This window comes from Halichoeres trimaculatus, unplaced genomic scaffold, assembly GCF_033239565.1.
Source record: "Halichoeres trimaculatus isolate MK-OKI-2021-1 unplaced genomic scaffold, fHalTri1.1 fHalTri1_scaffold_18, whole genome shotgun sequence".
Classification (NCBI taxonomy): domain Eukaryota; kingdom Metazoa; phylum Chordata; class Actinopteri; order Labriformes; family Labridae; genus Halichoeres; species Halichoeres trimaculatus.
The window spans coordinates 16,870,117-16,884,020 of record NW_027437196.1 but is presented as its reverse complement, the minus strand read 5'-3'; the positions used below and the strand labels follow the sequence as shown (position 1 = coordinate 16,884,020).

At 39.8% G+C, this 13,904-nt stretch overlaps 1 protein-coding gene across 5 annotated transcripts in view; it reads left to right on the top strand.

The window, feature by feature from the left end:
* The first annotated feature begins 483 nt into the window (after positions 1–483).
* Positions 484–13,904, top strand: part of pip4k2aa (phosphatidylinositol-5-phosphate 4-kinase, type II, alpha a) — a 39,046-nt gene continuing 25,625 nt past the window's right edge. For 2 of the 5 annotated variants that reach the window (XM_074693286.1, XM_074693285.1), the window contains exon 1: positions 484–1,546. In XM_074693286.1, coding sequence (XP_074549387.1) covers positions 1,406–1,546 — 141 coding nt within the window. In that variant the 5' untranslated portion in view covers positions 484–1,405. The remainder of the gene's footprint in view (positions 1,547–13,904) is intronic. The other 3 variants (XM_074693284.1, XM_074693283.1, XM_074693287.1) reach the window with 2 other exon arrangements.

Genomic DNA, 13,904 nt, shown 5'->3' with positions numbered 1-13,904 from the left:
GTGCAGGAGTTTGCTTTATGTTCATTTAGAATTTTGCATTGGATGGACATCTTTTTTGAGTCATGAAATTGTTGCCACTCTATTGTTTTAATTTTTCAACTTGGAAAAAGACATGGGAAACCTTATGGTAGTTGAATGCAAGTAAACACAGATGTGATTCAATGAGTTAGAAATGAGCACTAATCATACCTAATATCACCCCTCTACTAATCTAAGCCCCTGGGCTACCCAAAGTGAAAAAAGCCAGGACACGCCCCTGCACCCAAACACGCACCCTTATACTTGTGTCCTAAAACCAAAAATAAAGATTGCTTTTTGCTATCTTCAACGTTTAAGGTGAAGAACCCCTAATAACGTGAAATAACCATTATGAAATATATATAAAATTAATAACGCAATAAAGAGATTATATGAGCTATAAAGAGGCACAGCAAAGTGGCATGGACTCGGAGGAGGGAGGAGGATGCAGCGAATCAGCGCTGCAGGCACTGCAAAGCGCAGGCTGTCACCTCCCCTCCGTCGAGCTGTCAGTTGACAGCAGCGCACATGAGCCTCAGTGCTGCAGACGGAGGTGACCACCCGTTGATTTCACGTCGATAAAACAACTCCTCGGCATTTTAATTTAAGCGGGGCAAGGACATAACATGACATTCCTGTCATCTCTATGGACTGACCTCAAACGCGTAGGAGGGCTGAGCTGCCTGCTCGTACAGAGCTAATGATAATAGTTAGCTCACAAGCTAATGGTGAATAGCTGCTGAGCGGACCTCAGCTCTGCTTTCTGCCTCAGGTTGGCTAACGTTTCCTAGCTGGCTCGCTAGCAAAGGTCGGAGGGAGTACGCTAGCTGGTGGTGAATAGCGTTTTGTTTGCCACTCGCTACCATTTACGAGTAATTTTAGAAATCCCTCTGGCAGATACTTCAGGGGCTTTGTGCCATTTGTTAGGGAGCTACATTTTCCTTGTAATTTACATTTATTAATTTTACTTTATTTATCGTTGACGCTTGCTAACTGGCTAGCTACTCGGCTATGCTAACGCCAGCTCAGTGAGAGCTCACATCAGAGGGGTGCGGAGAGCTCCTCACTCGTTAAGGAAGGAAGAGAGGGGACTTATGATGTGGGCTGTGGGACGCGGAGGACTGTTAGGCGAAGGAGAACAGCAGTATTACCTTTAAAAAAAAATTTTCTCTCACGTAAGTCCTTGTCGTGGTCGGGCTCTAGTGTCAGCTAAGCTGTGTGGGACGTTGGATGAAGAAAAGAATTGGGACACTTTGATTTGCGAGCTGGCTAGATGAATAGTATTGGTATTTCTGAGTCGTGAGCTGGTGGTCGCTGTGCCAGCCTCAAGGAAAGACACTGTCAAGACTTTCTCCCAGACTGCAATAAACAGCCAGTTTGCTTAAAGATGGCTTCGGCGAGCAGCATTGCCTCAGCTATTGCGAGCAAAACGAAGACGAAGAAAAAGCACTTCGTGGCTCAGAAAGTGAAGCTCTTCCGTGCCAGCGACCCTCTGCTCAGCGTGCTTATGTGGGGAGTCAACCATTCGGTGAGTCACAACATCTAATGTCCATAATGATGAGCCACAGTTATCTCCCTCGACCCTTTGTGACACATTAAGCCTTCCTTGCTGTCAACCATCAGCCTTTGTGGTATTTCAGTTTGATTGACATACAGGAGATGACAGCTGGCCAGCGGTGGGCTACAGTGCTGTCAATGCATGTGTGTGCATGTAGATGGAAATATGCTGGACTCAGCACACTCCTAATGATTGCCTCAGCAAGGTTTTTACAGTTACAAAATACATGATAGTAAGCTTACATGGCGTAGATGCTCTATAAATGAATGTGTGTTTGTGAGAGCCCTTCTTTAGCTTCCTGTTGTGCACATGTAGGATAAGCTCCCGGGCCCTGTGTCATGAGAGAGCAGATCTTCCCATGCAAGACAGCTTATCTTTTTTCTCTGCTCTTTCTTTTCCTCTGCTGTCTCCTGCCTCTGATATTGCACCCATGTTTAAAAGACAGAGCCAACTTGTTTAGCAGGGGGTGTGCAATCATTTCAAGGACTACTTCAAGTACAAGACCTTTTGCCAAGTCTTGTGTGCATTTTCATGTCGTGTAATGTAGCGATTAATAATATTTAAGAATAATTCTATCACGAAGTCAAGGTGAATTTTAAGTCATAGTTCTGCTCTCTTTACTGTTCCAGTAACAATGAAAGGGCTCCTTCAATAAATTTGTCCAGTTTTGCTGGAGGTTTGATCTTGTGTTCTTGAGCTTTCTTGATTTGTTGTAAGAAGAGCAGTATCTATTTCCATCAATATATGAATGATCTATATTTATGCTATGAGATCATACTCATGGAGTAGCATATTGTTTACAAAACAGCAATAGTATGTTTGAAGAACTGATGCAGAGACAGATTCTGCTTCTTCTTTTTTTACTCAATCGTATGCACACATCTGCATGGTTTTGTTGGGTGCCAGTGGTTGGCAGAAGTATGAAATAGTACAGCTTGAGTCAGTTATTTTGAAATTCCTCATCTGGAGTATAAATAACTTTGACTGCTTCCTAATCACATGTCAGTCACACATCAATATTGGCTTGGTGTTTTTTGGCTGAGTGGTCTATGAGGATGGATTCGTGTTTCTTAATGGTGTGGGTTTGCATCTCAACACTGCCATCTAAGAATGTGATTCCAAACAATGTCCCTCAGGATGAAAAATGATCTTCTTATTCTTATCAGATCTGGAGTAAAATGGGGAAGGTAAACACTGCGAACTGTTGTTGCTCAATACTCAATGAAAAACATCCCAAAATGGGAAATGTGACAGTTTCATTCTAATGCTGTCTTTCAGAACTTCTCATATCTTGTAAATTCTGAGTGATATTTTTAGAGGTTCACATTTTAAGCACTTTTTTTTATGTTGATGCAGTTTGGCGTGCCGTTTTATGACATCAGAGAAGGTTTCCTGTGACACACGAAGTGATAATTATGCTGTTACACATCCCAGTTCAAAGCAAACTCAAACTATTCAGCTAACCAAGGTTGTAATAGTTAACTAAAACGAAACTAAAAACGAAAACTAAAGTTTAAAATACGTTGCAGTTAACTCAAACTAATAAAAACTAGAAAAGAAAACAAAAACGATAAGTAAACTAAAACTGTATCTCGTGTTCACAAAACTAACTGAAACTAACTAAAATGATAGACAAAGTTCCCTTAGTTATAGTTTTGACAATGTTAATAGCCTTTAGGATTAAAATTAATCAGACACATTTTCCCAACCAATTTTAGACGGTTTTAGGCAGTTGTCAGTGCTGCACAGCACCATCATAGTGACGTATAGGGACGAGCTTGTTTACTGCACTGACTGGCTGTGCGCTGTGCTGCAACCAAACGTAGTGGAGCAATGAATCAGAGCATCTGTAATAGTTTAATTGTTACAGAGTCCAAGTTTTTCTTTATTCAAGCTCATATTATATTGTTTTTTATAATTTATGTTTATATTATTTTTTATACTAAGTTTGTATTATTTTCTTGTGTTTAAGGCAGCAGCCAACATTTCGGTATCATCATTGACTGAGCAGTGAGCGCTATGTTGGACTTGAAAATAAACAGTATCACAAGATATTTACTCTGACCTTTTTGAATCCTGCACCTGGTTAATAAGGTATGAAAAAACTAAAACTAAACTAAAACTAAGCCTTGTTGCAAAAATCAAAACTTAATAAAAACTAGAATGCCTGCTCTAAAACTAATTAAAACTAAACTGTATGGGGAAAAAAATGTCAAAACTAACTAAAACTAAACTATAATGACAAATCCAAAACTACTATAACCTTGCAGCTAACAGCTACACCTCCATCTGAAATTAAGTCTTTGGTGAAAGTTCAAAACATCCACTAAGATTTATTTTGACGTAATCTGTCTGTACTGGTTTGAGAAATCTCTCTAAATCATTATGAATGTGAGCTCTTGAAGTTGATCCGATCATTTGATTTTCCTCCTTGTGCTGAGGATGGCAGTTTAGTGGATTAAGCAGCCTCTAGATAGCCTGAATCTGAGGCCAGGGCAGCTAAAGAACCAGATCTGTTATTCTGTATCTAAGCTGTCGCCTGTAGATAGATTACACTCACCTTAAGCCTGAGGGGGCAAGGTGAGGTACGCAGGAGTTTTATCTCCAGTTGGGATTAATCTTTCACCTTTTACAGGCACAATTTAATGCATTAAAATGAACAGTGATTCATTGATAACACTGTGACTTCATCGTCAGCTATTTGTACAAAAGTTCCACATTGAGTAGATTTAAAGCTGGGGAAGCACAAGAAATCCATTGCTATAAAAAATATTTATAATTTTTGTCTTAGCATACTCAGCTACAGTTTGACCTCCAATCATAAACTTCCTGTGTTTTATCTAAGTGTCTCAAACTGTGAACCGATAGGCCACAAGCTATCATGAAAACCTACACATTACTGATGTACTGTTCCACCTTCTGTAAGTTTAATCTTCATGTACACATCCACCTACGCCTCAAATATTCATTTCTCTCATTTGAAAACCTGCATCCATATTTAAAATATTGTTTCTGAGTGTGAGCTCTCAAGGGATTTTTCTCTGGTGTGTTAAATTGACGTCTGAGTGTTTCCTCTATCGCTTTCTGTAATGATTTGAGAGGCTGCTTTCAGTGGGGAGGAATCAGTAAACATGCATGCAGTAATGACACATTTCAGAATCAAAAGTGTTAAGTGTAGCTTTTAACTGGAGTGGCTCAAAAACTGTCATGTTCACTTTATCAAAAGATTATATTTTGACAGCTCTTATAGACCTCAGCAGTCATCAGTAGGTGGCTGGTTTACTGTAAACAAAGTAATAAACTTAGCCTGGATTGAATGATGTAAAGAAAAATACAGGATATTGGTTTAAATGACCCATTCTTTCAGCCTGTCTGATGATTTAAATGTTTAACCATGTTACACTGCATACATCGTTCCTCCCTGTTCAGTTTCCAGAGTGGAATTCTGTTCACTTGCAGTATTTATATTCCTCCTTATTGAACCCATTAGTTATAAATCTGAGTGTTAATTTTTGTGACCCGACCCGCCAGTTTTGCAGATGAACTGCAATCCACGCATCACTTCGAGACAAGAGTCAACACGCTCAAACTGTTCTCTTGGATTGCATAAGTGAGAGCAGGACTGCCGCCAGCACATTTCCTTCTCATGCCTTGGGCTACCTCTCCTGCTGTTCTTCTCATCACTTGATAAGGTTTCTGTTTCTGATACCTCTGGCAACTTTAAGTGACATTCCATGGCAGGTCAGCAGGATGAGACTCTGATTTACAGCCAGATGGTGTGGAGGCTGCAGAATGGTTCAGCGTTGTTGGAAAGTTGCTTTACATCAAACACTTTGCTGGAATTACTGCAGAGGAGGGGAGAAAGTGGAAGGCCTGTGAGTGCTTAGAAACTGCAGAGGCAACATGCAAACACTTGAATACATCCACATGTTTGTGTGACCCTTACCCCTCTTTTCCACAGCCGCTTGTCAGTCAAAATGATCTGCTCTGGAGCACAACACTGAATGAACTCAACCTATTAAAGGATAAGTTTGGTTTACACAGCTTTTACATTGTTTATAGAATGAAGTAGAACAAAATACTCACCCAGAGGGCTTTCCTGATTCAAGCAGTGCTTCGGGAGATATTTAGATCCAAAATCGTGCAGCGGACGTCCGTATAATGGGATCCATTGGGGCATAGACAGTGCTGCTCCTAAAACTGCATTAATCGTCCAAAAACGTGTGTTTTTCACCAATATTCCATCATGGTCCGCTCCAGGTTAGTCCTCTGCTGCAGTCTGTGTCACTCCAGACAGCGCTGTGTGGCTGTAATGACCTCTGAACTGATGAAGACTTTGTTTACGATTGCCCCTCTGCGCGTCGTCATGTAGCCTGCGGTCTTCCCCTGAAACAATGAGCTGCACTGCGCATGCGCAGAGGGGCAATCGTAAACAAAGTCTCCGTCAGTTCAGAGGTCAGTACAGCCACACAACGCTGTCTGGAGTGACACCGACTGCAGCAGAGGACTAACCCGGAGCGGACCATGATGGAATATTGGTGAAAAACACACGTTTTTGGAAGATTAATGCAGTTTTAGGAGCAGTGCTGTCTATGCCCCGATTGATCCTATTATACGGACGTCCGCTGGACGATTTTGGATCTAAATATCTCTTGAAGCACTGCTTGGATCAGGAAAACCTTCTGGGTGAGTATTTTGTTCTACTTCATTCTATAAACAATGTAAAAGCTGTATAAACCGAAATTATCCTTTAAGTAAGAAGGGAAACCCTTCCACTGGCTGCTCTATTTGTCCAATCATATGCACTATTGGCCAAATGGAGTGTCAGGACAGATTAAAATAAACGAGACGTTCTGTCTGTCAGTCTGTCTCGGTCATTATGTCTGTGGCTTTGAAAAAGTGACGTATTCAGGTTAAAGTGTATTTTGTAGCAGAAAGTGTGTGACCCGTTGCTGAAAGCTTGTTTACAGACATTTATTTCCCTTAATCTTACTCTGAAATTGTATTTGCACTCCCCAGAGTTCGGTGGTTGAAAATGGATTGAGGCCAAAGCTGAAAAGTTTCTGCTCAGTGAAAATCTGCTACAACCACTGAAGCTTCGGATGTGCAATGGCTCAAATATATACTAACATCTACGAATCCAACCTCAAAGGTTTTGTCTCTTAAGGATGCTGCAGCTGAGGCTCACATTGTGACTGTGTGTTGTGTAAATGTGTCTTTCCCTCTTCGTTCTGTGCCTGTGAAAGTAGCCCTACGCCTCACTGACTCAGCCTGAGAGCAGTAACAGCTCTCATCCTCATACTTATTATGTGCTAACATTAACAGAAGAGAGGCTGAGTACAAAGAAGGCCTGAAAGTTGACAGTTTTTTATAGTTCACAGCCTGTTTTCTAGTGTCTGTTTTATTGCTGCAAGCAGTGGCTCGAGCTCAGAAGTGTAAAAAGTGTAAATGTTGGCTCAGTTAGATGTAAACACTCGTCATGGCACCCATTTATAGTCTGTGGTGGTGGAGCTTGTTGGAGAAGACTCTTGAGGAGAACAGAGACTATTGTGGGATTTATTGGCATGAGTATAGATTTTTCTACTACAGTTGAGAAACACAGTTCCTGAGAAAGATAACATCCCTTCTACATTCTCTAAAAATGTGTCAGGATTGAGTATTATTTGCAGTATACTAAAGACCAGAATCAAACCCTCAACTTGACCATCATGAGGGACTATCTCATCTCGTCTGGAAGTTGTTCCTGTCAGTCCGTCAGTTTTGGTGTCTGATGGCTTGCTAGAACAGAAAGGTGTCAAAGTGTTTTCTAATGACACTCATTGAGCACCCACTGTGAAATCTGTGAAGCCAGCACCTCTTGACCTCCTGCTGCAACTCACTCAATCCTTTCTTTTCATCAAAAAAGTGATAAGTTGTTGTTTGAAGAAATGCAGCCAGCAGCTTGGATTGTTTTGGTGTACAAAGCTGTGAGGGCTTTATGTTCTTGGTTTTCGTGTTTTGTATAACTTAAATAATGTTGTCTTGTGCATCTTGTTTCAAAAATATATCTATCTCACAAACTTGGTATATCACGTAGCATTACGACTAAATAAATAGACATTGTGATTGCTGATTTCATTTAAAAACTGATGATGCTGGACTCTGAGTTTGTTGAGGGCAGTCAGCCTGTCTTCATGCCGTTTACGGTAGAGCTGAAACAATTCCTTGAATGATTCGAGGTACTCGATTACAAAAAATACTCGAGTAATTTTCTCCGCCTCAAGGAATCGTTTAATTTTAAAAAAGATCAAAGAGTGGTATTTCAAATAGAGCTGAGGCCATATTTAGAGAGTTTTCAGACCCCTCAAGCTACCTCTTATACAAAATAGCAACTAGCAACAAATCTAGCTTCTTTTCTGGAGTTTGGAGACTAATGGGTCATTCTACGAAACAGGTGCCATTTTGGTCTGCAACATTTGATGAGATGTACAAGGCACAAACAATGTGTCAAAGTGTGTTTACAAATTTTGGAGCTACCAAAGTAAGTGCTCTTATTGACATGCTGTATCAGAAAATTCTATTTCGTAAAGAGAAAACTTTTCATTTGAAAAATAACTGCTCTTTAACTAAACAAAAACGTATTTTATCCGATTACTCGATTAATCGATGGGATTTCAGTAGAATACTTGAATACTAAAATATTCGATAGCTGCAACCCTTGTTTACAGTTGAGGTTTTCTTATCATAGCTCTTTATTTTTCACACTCCTCAGTTCTCCCCATTCTGCTGGTGTGTTCACTATTTCTGTCTAAACCCTTTTAGTGTCTGTCTGTCTGTCTGTCTGCCTGTCTGTCTGTCTGTCTGTCTCTGTAGTTCACCTTAATTCCCCGACCCCCTCTCCTTCTCTTTTCTCCCTCTCTCTTCTTTGCTGTGTCCTGCCTCTCTGTCTGACTCACAGTGGCTGTGTCTGCTTCTGTGGTTTGCATTTGTGGGGATTCTATAAATATCTGCAGGATTGACCTCCAGTTAATATGTGTGATGGTTTCTGGGTGGGGAAAACAGAATAGCTGGAGCCTCACATCCTGGCACCCTGAGGCCTGACAGAAAGAGGAACTTCTGGAAGCTTCTTGTGTTTTGGCTCCTTTGTATGTCTCCAAAAACCTTGAAAACAGCACTTGGGTTTTTGTGTCTCCCTCTGCATGCAGACGTTCATGCACATGGCTCCTGATGTGTTTGTCCTCACAGTCTCTGAGCTTTTCCTCACTTCTTGCCAAAATTCAATGTGACATGTTGCTGAGCAGCTTGATTCAGCCAACAGGACAGAGCATATACCATAAGCCTGTTTGTTGCTCAGTCCGTCTAAACCACTATATCCTTTAATAGCTGGCCTTTCATAGCCCTGACTTCACAGCAGACAGGCTGATCTGTCGACATGTGTTTCAGTGTGTGTGTGTGTGTGTGTGTGTACCTGTTGATGTTTACGTGTACATTGTAGTGTCACATCATCACATTAGTCATAGTATTTTGTGTGTTGTAAGAAAACTCGTCCCCTAAGAAGTGCTGACCCTCGCCATAAAACGTCTCAATGATGGTTAGTTTGAAACACCTGACATTCTCTTTCTGTGTTTGTCTGTTTTTATTTTGGTTGTGAAAATATATTTCCCTCTTGGATAGAGTATCTGAATCTATTCTTAGACTCTGAAACACGTTTCCTTTCTGTGGAGCTGTGCGTGACTGACACTGACTGAAATAGCCTAAAATGAGCTTTTACCGCTGGATGTGAATGCAGACGACCCACAATTCAACAGATCAATACCATAAGCTTTTAATTGCGCTGCAGGGCGCCCGGCTCAGGTAGTTGTTGGCATTTGTCCAAGGCCTCATATGCTCCCTGTGACTCTGTCTCTCTCCCACACACACACAGACACACACACACATCCATGTGGAGTAGTAGACAGTCCTTTTACCTTACCACTGCTCCACTTTTCTCATCAGTGTGTCCTCATTATGGCTGACCTCTCTTTGCTTTGCTTTTGAACAGAGGAAGGAATGGGAGTACAGGCTACCTCTACAGTAAGACTGCTGCACAGAAAGAGGTCTGAATAAGGCTGAATAAGTCATTTTAATGACATGTATGTTAAATCTATAAACATGAAGCACACAGGCTTGTTGATTCATTTTCTACTGTCTTTTTCCTCAACCTGTGTTTGTTTCCTTTCTTGACTAGGAGCCAATAAATCCTTCACATTTAGAAACATGTTATCCTTAGGTTTCATGGGTAAGCTGTGTAATACTTCATGTGATTATTGTTTAATTAGCTGCTCTTTCAAAGGTTCTTGGGTTCCTAACATCAGATAATGATGTAACTTCCTTTTTAATAAAAGGTTAAACCCACACAGCACACACAAACCACTGCAGCTACTGTATACGTGACCTTTATTACACAATACCTGACTTTTCCATTTTGAGAGGTGTACGTCTGCTGTAGTTACATGAATATTATCTGTCATCTATGAGAGGCATGTAGTATACATACACCAGCTTAGGCCCAGTGGTTGTTTCAGTCTCTTTGTACCATTTGTACAGAATGGTGTTTTGGTGAGTTACTTCAGAGACACTTTATGTTTATTTATGAGTATTTTATTGTATCTGCCACAACCAAACTGTGCTACAACAACACACCTCCTCCCACTGTATCCGCACATCCTCCTGTTGGTTGATTTAGTCTTGATTACACTTAGATTAGAGCCGGATAATGTCTTATAAATGGGCATTATTAGGCCTGTCACAATAATCAATAAATCAATTAACCGAAAGATAAATAAAAACGTCATTGGTAAGTTTGCCAGCCTCAATAAACTGACACGTGCATGCATGTTTGTTTTCCTCCTCTCTTTCGACCAAAGAGGCTGAATGAGAAGATGGCTCACTACGTCTATCTTTCCTAACATCGGGGTGCATAGGTTCTATAGCGGATTTAGCGGATTTACAGCGTAGTGAGCATCTGTCAAAAATGCGATCTTTGGCATCTTTTGCAATGGGATTTTTTTGCGACTTATTCTTTGACAATCCGCTCTTACTGAGGCTTTTGGTCTGCAGAGTAAATAGAAATAAAAGCGCCAAATGGTGGGCGCTCAAAGACAGCTACATTGCCAAAGAAATGCAGCCCTTCAATATGGTTGAAAGCCAGAAACGTTAAAAATGTTTGACAGACAGTACGGATTGACTGGGAAAAAGTACATGTTACAAACAATTCAGGAACTGTATAAACTCCCTTTTATTTAGGCCATAGTTTTTGCTGTTGTTGTTGATTTTTTTGGAGTTTCATTTTTTCTTTGGAGACAGGTTCTATGTTTAATTATTTTTGATTAGTATTAATTATTTTCATTGACATGTACTTTTTTCTAAAAGAGAGTCCATTTCATTTTTATTGTATTTTTTTTTCTCTTTCTTGTTTGTTAAGTTTATTATATTTTTTGTTTAATTTATTTTATTTAAAACATCCTGACCTTTTAATTACAGGTAAATACTCTTAAGAAATTAAAGTTTCTTTCTTTTGATATGTTGTACTCACTTTATTATCCCATTTATCATAATTACATCAATGAAAAAATGGAAAAAAAATCAAAATAATATTGACAATAATATCGTTTATTGCCAATAATATTTTGGAAAATTATCGTCTAGCATAATTTGTTATTGTGACAGGCCTATTTGTACAGAATGGTGTTTTGGTGAGTTACTTTAGAGACACTTTATGTTTATTTATGAGTATTTCATTGTATCTGCCACAACCAAACTGTGCTACAACATCACACCCCCTCCCACTGTATCCACACATCCTCCTATTAGTTGATTTAGTCTTGATTACACTTAAAGTAGAGCCAGATAATGTCTTATAAATGGGCATTATGGGAAATCAGTGCCAGTATGCTGTAAAGTAGTTACTTCCTCAGAGCACACGTCTCATTTCTTCACACCACCAACAGCTTGATAGTTGGTTGTTGTCTGTCAGATGGCCTCAGATATTTTTGTAAAATCCGTCAGCTTATGGTGATCACTGCAAGACAAAGACAGAGATCTGCTCGACATGAATTACATTAATATAACAGGAGCAGGGAGATGGAATTACAGTGTGCAAACTATTTTCCAATAAAATACCAACAATTGAAGACACAACCACATTTTTTGACGTTGCTTAGTGAGTGGAAGCCAGATCAGAACCTTCAGATGGGATGATTAAACGGCAAGGAGCCTGTTTCTTGCTTTATAGATAAAACAGTTAAACCATTAATGATGGAGTGAATGACTTTATGTCACACGTTTTGGCTTTTTTGGTGATAGAATTAAGTCATGGTGTTGTGAAATAAAAAAAAAAATTCTCCTTGTGAACATCATGCAATCCTCATGTCACGTCTTTTTCCTGAGAGATGATTTTACAACCCACTGTGAGTTCAGCTCTCACCACGTCTCTTCCAACAGAATCTGTGTGTTCTTTAGTTTACTGTATTTCCTGCTTCCCTGTTTGTATTATCAGAAATATTTTTAAATGGCCGAGCTGAGTTGGGTTGCGTTTCAGCTCTCAATGTGCTGTTTCCCAGTAGGCTTCACAAAAATAATAAACTCAGAAAATTAACACGTTTGTCGTTGAATTTACTGAGCTTCATCAGGACCACAGTTGGAGGACACTGTCAGAAGCTAGGGTCTACATTGACCATGAGTCCATTCTGTTTGTTGCTTCACAGAAACAAGCCAAGACACATTTTGTATCCTGGTGAATATGAAGTGAGTCAAACATGCTTCTGTATATTTTATTCTGCTAACTACTGCTTATTATGACACACTGTATCTTTGAGGCAGCCAGTCATCACCAGAAACTCCTTTTCAAGCATGGGAATCCAAAAAGGACATAAAACCCAGCAGTGCTGTTACTTCTTGACATCAGTAAGAGATGTTTCACGGTTTCATTGCTACACAGATTAGCTGGTTTGCTCCCTGGTTGATAAATGGCCTGCTGTAGCTTTGGGTTGAAAGAGGTAAATGTTGTGATTGTCACACAACACTTTAGTACTACTTTAATGTTATACTCCCTTTCAGCAGACTGTCTGCTCCAATTTGGTGTTAGTTGCAGGTTTGTACGATAATTTGTTACCTGACAGTGTTGAAAATTTTAAAGACTCAGTACATGTTACATATTCTGAATCTTAGTGTTCAGAATATTGCCAGGATCTGGATTGTACTTTTTCATCAGTCAAAAGTTATCTTGACCTTGTCTTGTATTGTTTTGCAAAGTAATCTGAGCATTTATCGCAGTTATATACACATATGGGAAAAACAGCCCTATCTCACAATGATAGAGAACCCTTTAAAAAAATCCTGGATCCAGACGCTGAGCCAGATCACCACTAAAATTGAATCACTTCTTCCTTATCTCATTTCGAACATTTCCTGAAAATTTTATCAAGATCTGTGTGTTACTTTTTGAGTTATGTTGTTCACTGACAAACAGACAAACTCTCCCAAAAACAGAACCTCCTTGGAGGAGGTAATAACTGACAAGTCCAGAAAAATGGCACAATTTAAGAGATCAGAAGGTAGAAATAAGCCATTGGCTGCTTGCAGGTCTAGTTTTCTTGAATTCCAGAATTTTGAGTGTTAATTTTCTCTTGTTCTATTTTCTGCCAGGTAAATCTGGCTGAGATGAAGTCTTTTAAAACATTTTCTAGGAGAAATATGACAAAAGCACTTGCCTAGTTTGTGTATTTGCAGTGAAAATGTAGAAAAACTCAAACATGTTTCAACCTGTGATTACAGTAAAAGCATGATCTGTTTCCACAGAATGTTACACAGCTGACTAACAATGACCAGGAACCAGTGATGCTGAAACCAGTCAACTGCCAACCCTGTTTCTGACTAACTGCATAGAAATACGACTTATTCAAAAAGACCTAACGTTTCAAATGGGTTGAGGGCTTCAAAGTCATTCACTTAGAAAAGTATCCATCATATAGTTTCTCTTCCAGCTCAAACTAACAGCTTCTGTCTCCTCTCACATAAGAAGAGCTTCTCTTCCACTCTTCTTTATATAACCCTGATATAAGTTTTATTTTAAAACTAACTTGTCAGTAAAGATGTAGCAATCTCACATGTGCAATCTGCCCCGAGCACATCATCTCTCTCACATTGTTCAGAAAGATAAGCGTTATGCCATGCTGCTGACTGTGCATGCTCTCTCCACCAGCTTCCTGTCCGATGGAGAAACAGCACACACTTACTCTACCCTGGGCCGGAAAACCAGTTCTTGTAACCATAGTGACAAACAGGAAGCGGTGGTGTGAAATTTGTCTGC